Source organism: Salvelinus sp. IW2-2015, unplaced genomic scaffold (assembly GCF_002910315.2).
Source record: "Salvelinus sp. IW2-2015 unplaced genomic scaffold, ASM291031v2 Un_scaffold4018, whole genome shotgun sequence".
NCBI classification, from domain to species: Eukaryota; Metazoa; Chordata; class Actinopteri; order Salmoniformes; family Salmonidae; genus Salvelinus; species Salvelinus sp. IW2-2015.
Genome location: NW_019945290.1, coordinates 35,128 through 48,279, shown reverse-complemented (window position 1 = coordinate 48,279; position 13,152 = coordinate 35,128). Strand labels below are relative to the sequence as shown.

The following is a 13,152-nucleotide window of genomic DNA, read 5'->3' as shown; positions in this document are numbered from 1 at the left end:
TTTTTTTTTTTTTTGTTTTTCCAGGAGAGAATTGATGATCAGGTATGTGGATGGGGAGTTTGTTGTATCTTGGGCTTTTGCTTTTGCTGTTTTGTCTGTCTATTCTTTGCCTTACTTTTATTATGTGTATCTATATGTTTGATCTTCTATCTAAACTTCACTAGCATCAATTACAAATGCATATCGGCTGTAATTTAGACATTACACTTATTCGCCGAGTACAGTGTTTCACTATCATTTTTCAGCCATTCAGCTGCAGCCATTTCTGCGCAATTTATCCTACCCTCACTACTACACACATTCAAGAAACTGATCTACATCACCGATGTTTTGCCCAAATAACCTTCGCCCCCGCCCTTTCTCAAAAACCCCCCTCCCCTCCCTCAACTTGCACTACACACGCCATCCGCACATTCACATCAAACACACAATTACCCACTATAACACTACACACACAGCACACACACATCGCCCCCCTTTGCTGTCCCCTTCTCCCCCCCCAGTCATCCTGCCCCGTTCCACCACACACAACTTCACACACACACTACACCACACACACACGGACACTTAACTACATCCCATCATCCTGACACACACCACACACCCCACACACCCACATCACACACCCCGTAAGTTACATTTCAATGCCCTCTCTCTTTGCCATCTTCCCACATTTTAATCAGTGACGGCCATAGGCCCTTATCCCAAGCGCCTGCTCCTCATAATTAACAGAATCAATACATAGCCTGCAAGGTTCAGTTACCATCCCTTATTCAGCATCTAACACATGCCACACACCAATCCAGACCACAAATGGCTGAGTTATGTATCCTCCTGGCCCACAACTAATCTCCTTTCTTCATCAGTCTCTCATGACCATGTGTGTTCCCTTGTGACGTTCATCGTGGATGAATGTTTGCTGCTCTGGCAGACTATGTGTTGTTTTGTGCTATCGCATCTGGCGTCGCATCCTTTAGTGTGATCTTTGTGTGAGTGCACACGTGTGTTCTGGGATGTGCAATGTGTACCTGAGTGTGTTGTGTGACTGCTCCATCTTGTGCAGTGTGTGTGTGCTGACCAGCTCTTCTGCTTACAGCTCCTCCTTCCATTCTTCTCTCCTGTAACTAGGTACCACTACAAGACAAGACAGAGGCCTGGGGTTCATAACGTTAACTAATATAGCCTCCGCGCGTCTGTCTTCGGCGCTGTCACTATTCCTTTCCCTCTCTCCTCCCTCCCGTCTCTCTTCTCTCTCTGGTTATTATAATTCCGTCACTGGTATGTCTCTGGGAAGTTCGCATAATGTCCTTAAAATGAACCTCCCTTTCCTCATTCCTTTGCCGCTTTATATGCAGTATGCACGACGGCTTATAGACATTATTTGATCGTATTCTACTGGCCAAAGAGAGACTGGGAGGCCAACATCGGATAGAACAAAAAAGGAAACCGAGTGCTTTCACTCTGCCGCTATTATATTAGAGCCTTGCGCCGAGGGTTCAAGCCATTTGGACATTGCTGATAAGACTTTGATAACGACTGCATCTCAGGGTATTGTCTTGGGTCGAAGATAAAGGGATAGTATTATTCGATGGATCGTCTGGTATGTACTGACTGAGCATTTATAATACGTATTGCCGACTTCAGTGCCATCACCGCCAATGCATTGCAGTAGCGATTCAGGTAATCTATGAGATGAATCAGTGCGTAGTAAGTATCAGCTATACTTAGTCTCTAGCTGTATCGCTATTCCATCCTTTCGTAACCTCTAGCTCAGTTTACGCTGTGGCTTACTTCTGTGGCTTGTACGTGTTCCTGCCTTCAAGGCGCCGCTGGGCCTCCACTCCTCGGCCTAGGTCCGTGGTTATTTGTCTCAAGCCCCTGGTGTCCACTGTCTTGTCGACTGTCACTTTCGTTGTACGATGTCTCCTCATCTCTTTGTCTTGCTGTGTGTTGGTGTGTTGTGTGTTGTGTGGGTGTGCTTGTGTGGTGTGTGTGTGTGTGTGTGTGTTCGGTGTGTGTGTATGTGTGTGTGTGTGTGATGTGTGTGTGTTGTGTGTGTGTGTGTGTGTGTGTGGTTGTTGTGTGTTGAGTGCGTGCGTGGCGCGTCGTGTGTGTGTGTTACCTCCCGCCACTGTCTAGAGGCAGGGAGGTCTAACACCGAGAGCAGGTGGGTTCTCCGGTAGGCGCCCCAGCTTAATGACCCCATGTGACGTGAAGAAGTTGAGCACCAGTTGAAGATAATCCATTTCCATATGTAACAATGCTCTTCCTCTGTTTTCTTCGGTTCTCCATCTATTTGCTCCTTCTCTCGTGTCTTTTGCTCCTTGCTGTCTGGTCTGGGTCGTCTTCGTTCATCTCCCTTGCTGCTCTCTTGCTCTCCTCATTTGTCTCTCTCGTTCTCTTGTCTCCGCGACGTACTTGCTACTCTCGCCGCTCCTAAAAACCTCTACGCATTGCTCCACGTCACCTTCGTCCTCTGCCCCCCCCCCCCCGCTGTCCCCACTAACACCATTTCTCTCCTTGCCCACTCGCGCGTACACAGGCATGCCACACACATAATCTCAAATAGCACACACATATACACACACATATAGCACACAACATATACACAACTATATACAACACTGAAATACACACATACACGTACCAGCTGCCAATCAAAATACGGAATAATTCGCGGAAAGCTAGAAGTGCAAGACTGAGGAGATGGAGAGAGCAGAGGAGGGGGTAGTGAAAGTGATTAGGGTACTAGACCAGAGAGAGCAGGAGGGGGTAATTGAAAAGTGAGGGTACAGACAAGAGAGAAGGAGGGGGTTTAGTGAAAGTGAAGGGTACAGACAGAGAGAGAGGAGGGGGTAGTGAAAGTGAAGGGTAGCAGACAAGACGAGAGAGGAGGGGGTAATTGAAAGTGAAGGGTACAGTATGACAGAGAGAAGAGGAGGGGGTAGTGAAAAGTGACGGTTACAGAAGAAGACGAGAGAGTGATGGGGTAATGAAAGTGGAAGGGGACATACGACAGAGAGAGAGGAGGGGTAGTGACACAGTGAAGGGTACAGACAGAGACGGGAGGAGGGCGGTAATGAAAGTGAAGCGGTACAGACAAGAGAGAGAGGTGGGGGTAGTGAAGTGAAGGGTACAGGACCCAGAGAGAGAGAAGGAGGGGGTAGTGAAAGTGAAGGGTACCGGACAGAGATGAGAAGAGGTGGGTAGTGGAATAGTCGAAGGGTACAGACAGAGAGAGGGAGGGGGTAGTGAAAGTGAAGGGTTACATGACAGAGAGGGTAGGAGGGTAGTGGAAAGTGAAATGGGTAACAGACAGAGGAAGAGAGGAGGGGGTCAATGAAAGTGAAGGGTACAGACAGAGAGAGAGAGGAGGGGGTAGTGAAAGTGATGGGTACAGGACAGAGAGAGAAGAGGGCAGAAAGAAAGAGCGAGAGTAGCATTAGCCTTCTAAACATGAAATATACCTCTGGTATTTGGTATTTGGTATTTTATTAGGATCCCCATTAACTGTAGCACAGCTACTCTTGTCCTGGGGTTCACGACAAAACATGAAACATAACTCCGAATGACATCATATCGAACATCAATAGACAGGAAACAGCTCAAGGACAGAACCTACCATACATGAATGAACGCCTCCTAATATTGAGTTGCACCCCTTTATCGCCCCTCAGAACACGACCTCGACAGGGCATGAACATCGCCACAAGGTATCTGGAAAGCTTTTGGCACCAGGGATTCTGGCTCACTGTTGACCAACAAGCTTTCAGCACAGTTTGTGCGTCAAGTAGAAAATCCAGCAAGCGTTGCAGTTCATGACACTACTCGTTGCCTGTTCACCCTCTGAGTGCGCACACATACCAATCTATTCTCCAATTGTCCTCAAGGCTTAGAAAATCCTTATTTAACTTGTCTCCGTCCCCTTCATCTACCACTGGATTTGAAGTGGATTTAACAGGTGACAACAATACGTGGAAGTCAATAAGCTTTAATCTGGAATCACTGGTCAGTCTGTTCCATGGAAAGAGTTCTAATGTTTTTGTATCACTCAGTACATTCCCTAGTGCATTCGGAAGTATTCAGGCCGCCATTCCCGTTTTCCACACTTTTGATTACGTTACCATCCTTATTCTAAAATGTATTTAAATTTAAGAAAAGTGTCATCAATCTACACACCAATGTACTTCGCATAATGACAAAGGTGCAAACAAGGTTTGTTTCGAAATGTTTGCAAATGTATATACAAATAAAAAACAGAAATACCATAATTTACATATAGTATTCACAGCTTTTTATGCAAGGACTACAAAATTGAGGTCAGGTGGGCATCCCTTGTCACGCTCTTGACCTTAGATATCTATGTTTTATTTATAATTTCTGTTTAGGCTCAGGGTGTGACAAGGGTGGGTACGCGTAGTTTCTGTATTGTCTAGGTGGTTTTGTAAGTCTTAAGGGGTAATGTCAGGTCTATGGTGATGTGTATGGTTTATGGTGGCCTGATATGGTTCCTCAGGATCCAGAGGCACGCTGTTTGTCGTTGTCTCTGATTGGGGATCATGTTTAGGTAAGGCCATTTTGCCCTTGTGTGTTCGTTGGGTTCTTGGTCTATGTGTATGTTGTCTGTCCAGCACTTGTTATCAAGCTTCACGGTTCGTTTGTTATTTTGTTAGTTCTGTTTCAGTGTTCATTCTTTTAAATAAAGAAGAATGTACGCATTACCACGCTGCGCCCTTGGTCTCCTCTCTCTCTTTGACGGCCGTTGACAATCCTGCTTCCATTTGATCATGCCGTGAGATATGTTTCTACAGTTTGATTTGAGTCCACCTGGGTAAACACAGTTTGATTTGGAACATGATTGGAAAAGGCCACACCTGTCTAAATAAGGCTCCATCAGTTGACAGTGCACGTCAGAGGCTAAAAACCAAGCCATGAGGTCGGAGACCATTGTCTGTTAGAGATCCTAGACAGACGTGTGTGTTTAGCGCACAGATCTGCTGGAAGGGTACCGCCAAAAAGATGTCGTGCAGCATTGAAGGTAACCAAAATCAAAATCAACTGATTTGCGCTCTTGCTTGCGGGCGATTCCCTGATTCCACCTCTACGGCAGACAACACCATTCTTATGACCTTCTGGCCCTTCCTTGGACCAGCTGTGCTATCTAACCTCCAACAACGAGCTTCAATGTGCAAGCATACAACACTCCTTCCGTGGCCTCGCACACCTGCTTCTTTAAAACAGGCTAGTTGAAAGACCAAATGGCATGCTTTTCAATCCGTCTCGCTGCCCTGTAGCCGCACCCCCGACTAGCATCGACGACCTGAACGGGTTCCGACCTATGAAAATGTGGACAGTTTTATATAGTAACCGTAGGTGTCTGGCTAGACTGTGCAACTTCTTCCTTCCAGACTCATATCAAACATCTCCAAGTCCAAAATAAATCTAGAAGTCGTGCTTTCTAATTTCGCAAGCAAAAGCCTCCTTCACTCACGCGCCCGTCCAAGCTTACCGTAGTTAAATACTGACATCCTAAAACCGATCTTCGACTCTCGGCGAATGGTCATCTACCAAAATAGCTTCCCAATTACTCTACTCAGCAATGATACTGGCATGCACGTTTGTCCACAGTGGCCATCCGGTTTTGGTTACTGGGTCATACGCACCTATAAGCACCCACCACTGCGACCTGTATGCCCTAGTCGCTGGCTCGCTACATTTCGTCATCAGACCTACTGGGTCCAGGTCATGCTACAAGGCTATGCTAGGTAATAGTGGCCGCCTTAGTCTCAGTCTCACTGATCACGATGGCTACACCCACCGTAGCACGCCGCTCCCGCAGGTGTATCTCACTGATTCATCCTAAAGCAAAACTCATTCGGCCCGCCTTTCTTCCAGTTCTCTGCTGGCCTGCGACTTGGAAGCGAATTGGCAAAAATCTCTGAAGTTGGAGAACTTTTTTATCTCCCTCAACAACTTTAAACCTCTGCTTATCTGAGCAGCTAACCGATCGCTGCGCTGTACATAAGCCGATCGGTCATATCGATGTCTCCGGGCTTTCGTTACCCACCAGCCTGGGTTGCTCCCTGGCTGCCCAACGATATTGGCATCGAGTTATAGCCGTATTCACCGTCGGCGGCAATCAAGTTCTGCTTGGTATTCTAGGCTTTTTAATCTGGGTCGGGTGGTTTGTTCGCACACACGCGAGTAAATTCTCTAGCTTGGTCAGCATGGATCATCTAGGTCCGTTTTCACTAAGGTCTGATGTTATTTTGTGGTCACGTGCCTAGTGGTTTCAGATTCTGCTGACATGTGGCTGGTGATCTATTCTTTCATAGTTTTCTGCCGTAAACTGTCCAGGTCGACTGCTCTTGGTATTGCACACGATTCGTTATTGAGGTAGCGTATTGTGCAGATTGTTTTGATCTATCATTGAGCCACTGGCAGTAAGTTATTGTCCGTCTATAAGCTTCGCTTAAGCCTATGTTTTAGCTTCCCATTGTGCATAATTCTTCTAGTCGTCTTCTGTTTGTCTGTTTCCATCTGACTATGGGCTTTATTCTTGGACCAGGTCGCAGTATAGCCACATCGCAGGGAGAGTGTGTGTTCTTCACTAAGGGTGGGTGAACTGGCTACTGTTAAATTAAAAGGTGGAAATTTACTCACTGATATTGGTGTTGCTAAAAAGGTGGCAAAGAACACAGTGGAGGTCATGGTTTGGTCTATGAGACCCTACCCATTGGATGCATCTACTCTGCGCTGTTGTTCAGGCACGTGCGCAACCTGGCCAGAACCTGACGCCAGAGTACTATTAAGGGGTGATAGGGCCGTGTGTGCGTCATGGGCGAGGAGACCATATTAAGCCAGATCGGTGTCCCACTGCTTGGAAGGATTTACGCCTTCACGCCGGTTACTCGTGTTGGGTCCAGTTGCGGGGAGACAACTGTCTCAGACGCGACACACAGGATGGTGCTTCTGCAGCACTTCCTCCATAGTCCGGGGGGCCATGGGTTGGTATGTTGAGATGTCGGCAGGACGGATGACCCACTGGGCCTTACGTGAACGAAGTCAGCAGGCTGACAGGCCAGCTTGGAAGTTCTGTTTCAAAAGGCACGCTAAAGGCAATCCGTAGACATGATGTAGAGATTCTCTGTCGAGTGTATTATACCCAAGCTATTACTCTTTTGGGCGCGGAACGGAGAGCGTCACCTCCCTTGGAGGTGGACATCACTGCAAGAGCTTTGGCATCGCTATTTTGTCAGTTTTTGCTTTCCGTGAACACCGGATACACAGCGTTTATTTCAGGGAAGATGAATCGGTAGCGCTCAGAGCAAATTGCAGTGGCGTTTTACCCCTCGCGTTTTTGGGTGTATTTTTGGCTGCTAGAAACCTGCCGCTCAGAGCTGAGCTGGGTAGGACTCTCTATGACTGGTAGCGGCACAAAGGATTTCATGCACCTTCATCCTCGCACTTGATCGCAATTCAACCACCATGTCCAATGATATCAACCACGGAGCGAGTCGGGCGTCATGGACACCTAGGTAATAGAAATGTTCTGGAGATGAGGCCCAGAATTCGAACCCTGTATCGCAGGAGCACATGGCTCTGCGAGAGACTCTCGAAAATTTGAGCTGTGACACGCGAAGCGCACCAAATCGGCTGCACGACATCGTGGAGGGCAGGATTATCCGCTAAGGGAAGGAAGGTCGCGGAGGAAACTCGCGCCATTATATCACCGCGCTCGTTGCAAGTCTTGTAGCATCATACCCAAGAATCGACTCGACTTGGCTGTTTTTTCCCGCTAGCCACAGAAGAGACTGGCTACTCATACACAAGATACCTGCAGCTTAACTCTGCGGATTCAGTCACCATCGCTGATATCTTCAGTTGCATCTGGGCCTATTATTTGTAATAACACTTTGCAAAAGCCTGTTTGTATCAAACAACTGCATCTATTGATATGGCTAATTGGCGCTAGTCGCGTATTGCGCGGGAGGAAACTGGGAGCAATTCTTTAGTCAATTTCTTCTAACACATAACCAGGCTTTGTCACTGTCACCCTTACGTAACAGTCATGCCTAAGAGTAACACCCGGGCTTCGGGTCATATATTTGGCTCTCGGAACTGCACCTGATTTCGTTATCGCTCCACTGTACAGATCACTTACTTCATTTCACACATGTTGGCTGGGGCCTCCCCTGTGCTAAGCCTATTCTTGCCCACACGTCAACTCTACCGTAGCCCCCTCTGTATCTCACTTCCCCCCTTGCCCTTCCAGCCAACTCCTGCGCGAGGTAATCTTCCATATTCTTGCGTTAATCGGGAGAGTGGGAACTACGGATACGCGCCTTGGGTGGACTCGTTTGATGGTTCTGCGAGGACATTGTTGGATTGACGTTATTGTCAGACAAAATAACCGTGGTCATCGTAATAACTGTTCGCATAGCAAAAATTATTTTAAAAACAATATTATATATACAAGTATTCATATTTACTTTCTTTTAAGACGTGCAACATTTTCTTCACGTCAGCTGGCTGTTTACAAAATTAAATAAGAATATGGTACTGCGGATATAACCAAGTCAACCCGCCCTGCGGATATAACAAGCTAAACCCCCTGGGAATACCACCGCCTGCGGATTCATAACCAAGTCCGCAACCCGCCCGCTGGATATAACCAAGTCAAGCCAGGTCAACCCGCCCTGCGGATATAACCAAGTCAACCCGCCCTGCGGATATAACCAGGTCAACCCGCCCTGCGGATATAACCAAGTCAACCCGCGCATCATTATCGGGGACAACTGTAATATTTTGGTAACACTTTATGTTAAGGGACCTAATGAACAATGTATAAGGCATTTATATATTGTGTGTTCACCATTTATTATTCATTACTCCCGCATATATAAACCATTTACTAATCATTACATAAAGATGTGGTCTTGGATCTTAAGAACAACCAATTCGTAAAATATTGAATGAATTGGATTCGTAACATTTCATACGAATTGCCCAAAAAATGTAATTAATAATAATAACAAAAATAAAATTGCAGACGTAGTAAAAGAATGGATGACATAGTACTGAAAAAACGGGGATGGTTTTGGCTCATGAGCACCACTTTCCAAACTACTGGCTGAAACTGTACAAAAGTCCCTAATCTAAAGTAAGCGCTATTTATACTTTATTAATACTTTAGAAATGTTTTGAGTGAGCAGTGTAATTTCTCTATTATGCCTTTGGTAGATGCCTTTGGTAGACATTCCAGCAGTACCTGTTAAAAGAATAAGCACACAATACAGGATGTTTAATGACATATACAAAATAATTAGCTTACTAACATTTGCAAATGTGGGAGTAATGATTAATATATGGTGAACACACAATTTATAAGTGCCTTATAAATGGTTTATTAGGTACCCTTAAAATGAAGTTTAACCGAATTTTAAGCTAACCCTTCCCCTATTTTCCTAACCTTAAACTAATTCACCTAGCATGTTATGTAAATTCTCCTAACCTTCGTTGTTAGTTCTCCTAACCAGCAAAGTAAATTCTCCTTGAAATTCTCCTTTGTTGTTATGGTGCAATAAGCAGCCAGGGCTCAGGAAAATACTTGTTGTATTTATTTAGTTATTTATTTTTGAAGGCAAATCATACTCAATTAACTTTTTGTTATTGTTGATGTCATTGACATTGTTGTTATAGACATTTTTATTCTGATACGCATTATTTTTGTACTATACTCTAGTTCATTGAGTATGATTTGCCCTCATAAATAAATAAGTAAATAAATACGGCAAATAGATAGAGCTGTAACAACCTCCAACATGTATGATAAGTTAGGTCTTCCAAATAGTATGATATTGCATAACCGGGTAAGATACTCTACGTCCTCTAATTCGTATGATATTGTACGACTGCTATTCCATTCATAATGTAACCTAATATAGCATAACATATCATACTAAATGGAGGGAAACAAATGTGCATACCAAATCTTACAAATTGCCCTGAGGCCAGGTTGGTAAGCTACACATGTGATCACAAGGCCTGGGCTTGGGCCACGGTATCTCCCTGCAGCACATCACTTCTCATAACCAAGTTCAACCCGCCTGCGGATATAACAAGTCAACCCGCCCTGGGATATAAACAAGTTCAACCCGCCTGCGGACTTTAACCAGTCAACCCGCCCTGCGGAATATAACCAAGTCCTGGGATAAGACGTCTGCAATACTTACGTAATGTAATAACCATCACGCTGCGGATATAACCAGGTCAACCCGCCTGCGGATATAACCCAGGTCAACCCGCCTGGGGATATAAACCAGTCAACCCGCCCTGCCGGGATAATAACCAAGTTCAAGCCGCCTGCGGATATAACCAAGTCAACCCGCCTGGCGGATATAACGCAAGGTCAAGCCCGCCCTGGGATATAACCAAGGTCAACCGCCTGCGGATATAACCAAGTCAACCCGCCTGCGGATATAACCAAGACCGGTATCCAGGTCACCCGCCCTGCGGAATATAACACAGTCAACCCGCCCCTGCGGATTATAACAAGTCAACCCGTCCGCCTGCGGATCAGACAAGTCAACCGCCCTGCGGATATAAACCAAGTTAACCCGCCGAGTGCGGATAACACCAAGTCTAACCCGCCCTGCGGATATAACAAGTCAGACCCGCCCTGGGTAACAGGACGCCTGGATATAACCAAGGTCAACCCGCCCTCGGATATAACCAAGTCCAACCTCCGCCTGCGGATATAACCAGGTCAACCCCCCTGCGGATATAACCAAGTCAACCCGCCCTGGCGGATATAACCAAGTCAACCGCCCTGGGGGAACGGATCCCTGCGATAACCAGTAACCCGCCCTGCGGATTAAACCAAGTCAACCGCCCTGCCGGATATAACAAGGTCAACCGCCCTGCGGATATAACCAACGTCAACCCGCCCGTGCGGATAATAACCAGGTCATACCCGCCTGCGGATATAACCAAGGTCAACCGCGCCTGCGGAATATAACCAAGTCCAACCCGCCCTGCGGATATAACCAGTCAACCCGCCCTGCGGATATAACCAGGTCAACCCGCCCTGCGGATTATAACCAGGCGTCAAACCACGCCCTGCGGATATAACCAGTCAACCCGCCCTGCGGGATATAACCAAAGTCAACCCGCCCTGGGGATATAACCAGGTCAACCCGCCCTGCGGATATAACCAAGTCAACCCGCCCTGCGGATATAACCGTCAACGCCCTGCGGATTAACCAAGCACCGCCTGCGGTATAACCAGTCAACCCGCCTGCGGATATAACACAGTCAACCGCCCTGCGGATATAACCAAGTCACCCGCCCTGGCGGATATAACCAAGTCAACCGCCCTGCGGATATAACCAAGTCAACCCGCCCTGCGGATATAACCAAGTCAACCCGCCCTGCGGATATAACCAAGTCAACCCGCCCTGCGGATATAACCAAGTCAACCCGCCGCTGCGGATATAACCAAGTCACACCGCCCTGCGGATATAACCAAGTCAACCGCGCCCTGCGGATATAACCAGGTCAACCCGCCCTGCGGATATAACCAAGTCAACCCGCCCTGGGATATAACCAGGTCAACCCGCCCTGCGGATTAAACCAGGTCAACCCGCCTGCGGATATAACCAAGTCCAACCGCCCTGCGGATATAACCAATTACCGCTATATCCAGGTCAACCCGCCCTGCGATATAACCAAGTCAACCCGCCCTGCGGATATAACCAGGTCAACCCGCCCTGGCGGATATAACCAAGGTCAACCCGCCCTGCGGATATAACCAAGTCAACCGCCCTGCGGATATAACAGGTCAACCGCCCTGGGATATAACCAAGTCCCCCGCCCTGCGATATAACCAGTCAACCCGCCCTGCGGATATAACCAGTCAACCCGCCTGCGGATAATAACCAAGTCACCCGCCCTGCGGATATAACCAAGTCAACCCGCCCTGCGGATATAACCAAGTCAACCCGCCCTGCGGATAAACCAAAGTCAACCCCGCCCTGCGGATATAACCAAGTCAACCACGCCTGCGGATATAACCAAGTCAACCCGCCCTGCGGATATAACCAGGTCAACCCGCCCTGGCGATAAACAGGTCAACCCCCTGCGGATATAACCAGTCAACCCGCCCTGCGGATATAACCAGGTCAAACCCGCCCTGCTGATTAATAACAGTCAACCCCTGTGATTATAACCAGGTCAACCCGCCCTGCGGATATAACCAGGTCAACCCGCTGCGGATATAACCGTCAACCGCCCTGCGATATAACCAAGTCAACCCGCCCTGCGATATAACAGTCAACCCGCCCTGCTATATAACCAAGTCAACCCGCCCTGCTGGATATAACCAAGTCAACCCGCCCTGCGGATATTAACCAAGTCAACCCGCCCTGCGGATATAACCAAGTCAACCCGCCCTGCGGATATAACCAAGTCAACCCGCCTGCGGATATAACCAGTCAACCAGCCCTGGGATATAACCAAGTCAACCCGCCCTGCGGATATAACCAGTCAACCCGCCTGCGATATAACCAGGTCAACCCGCCCTGCGATATAACCAAGTCAACCCGCCCTGCGGATATAAACCAAGTCAACCCGCCCTGCGGATATAACCAAGTCAACCCGCCCTGCGGATATAACCATGCAACCCCCCTGCGGATATAACCAAGTCAACCCGCCCTGCGGATATAACCAAGTCAACCCGCCCTGCGGATATAACCAAGTCAACCCGCCCTGCGGAATATATACCAAGTCAACCCGCCCTGCGGATATAACCAAGTCAACCCGCCCTGCGGATATAACAAACGCCCTGCGATAAACGCAGCGCCCTGCGGATATTAACCAGGTTCAACCCGCCCTGCGGATATAACACAGGTCAACCCGCCCTGCGGATATAACCAAGTCAACCCGCCCTGCGGATATAACCAGGTCAACCCGCCCTGCGGATATAACCAAGTCAACCCGCCCTGCGGATATAACCAAGTCAACCCGCCTGCGGATATACCAGGTCAACCCGCCCTGGGGATATAACCAAGTCAACCCCGCCCTGGGAAATATAACCAGGTCAACCCGCCCTGCGGATATAACCAGGTCAACCCGCCCTCGATTATAACGCAG

The 13,152-nt window shown here is 47.8% G+C and overlaps 1 protein-coding gene across 1 annotated transcript in view; it reads left to right on the top strand.

The window, feature by feature from the left end:
* Positions 1-10,763, top strand: part of helb (helicase (DNA) B) — a 13,762-nt gene extending 2,999 nt beyond the window's left edge. Inside the window, exon 4 of the mRNA XM_024143448.2 lies at positions 10,439-10,763. Coding sequence (XP_023999216.2) covers positions 10,439-10,763 — 325 coding nt within the window. The remainder of the gene's footprint in view (positions 1-10,438) is intronic.
* Positions 10,764-13,152: the final 2,389 nt, after the last annotated feature.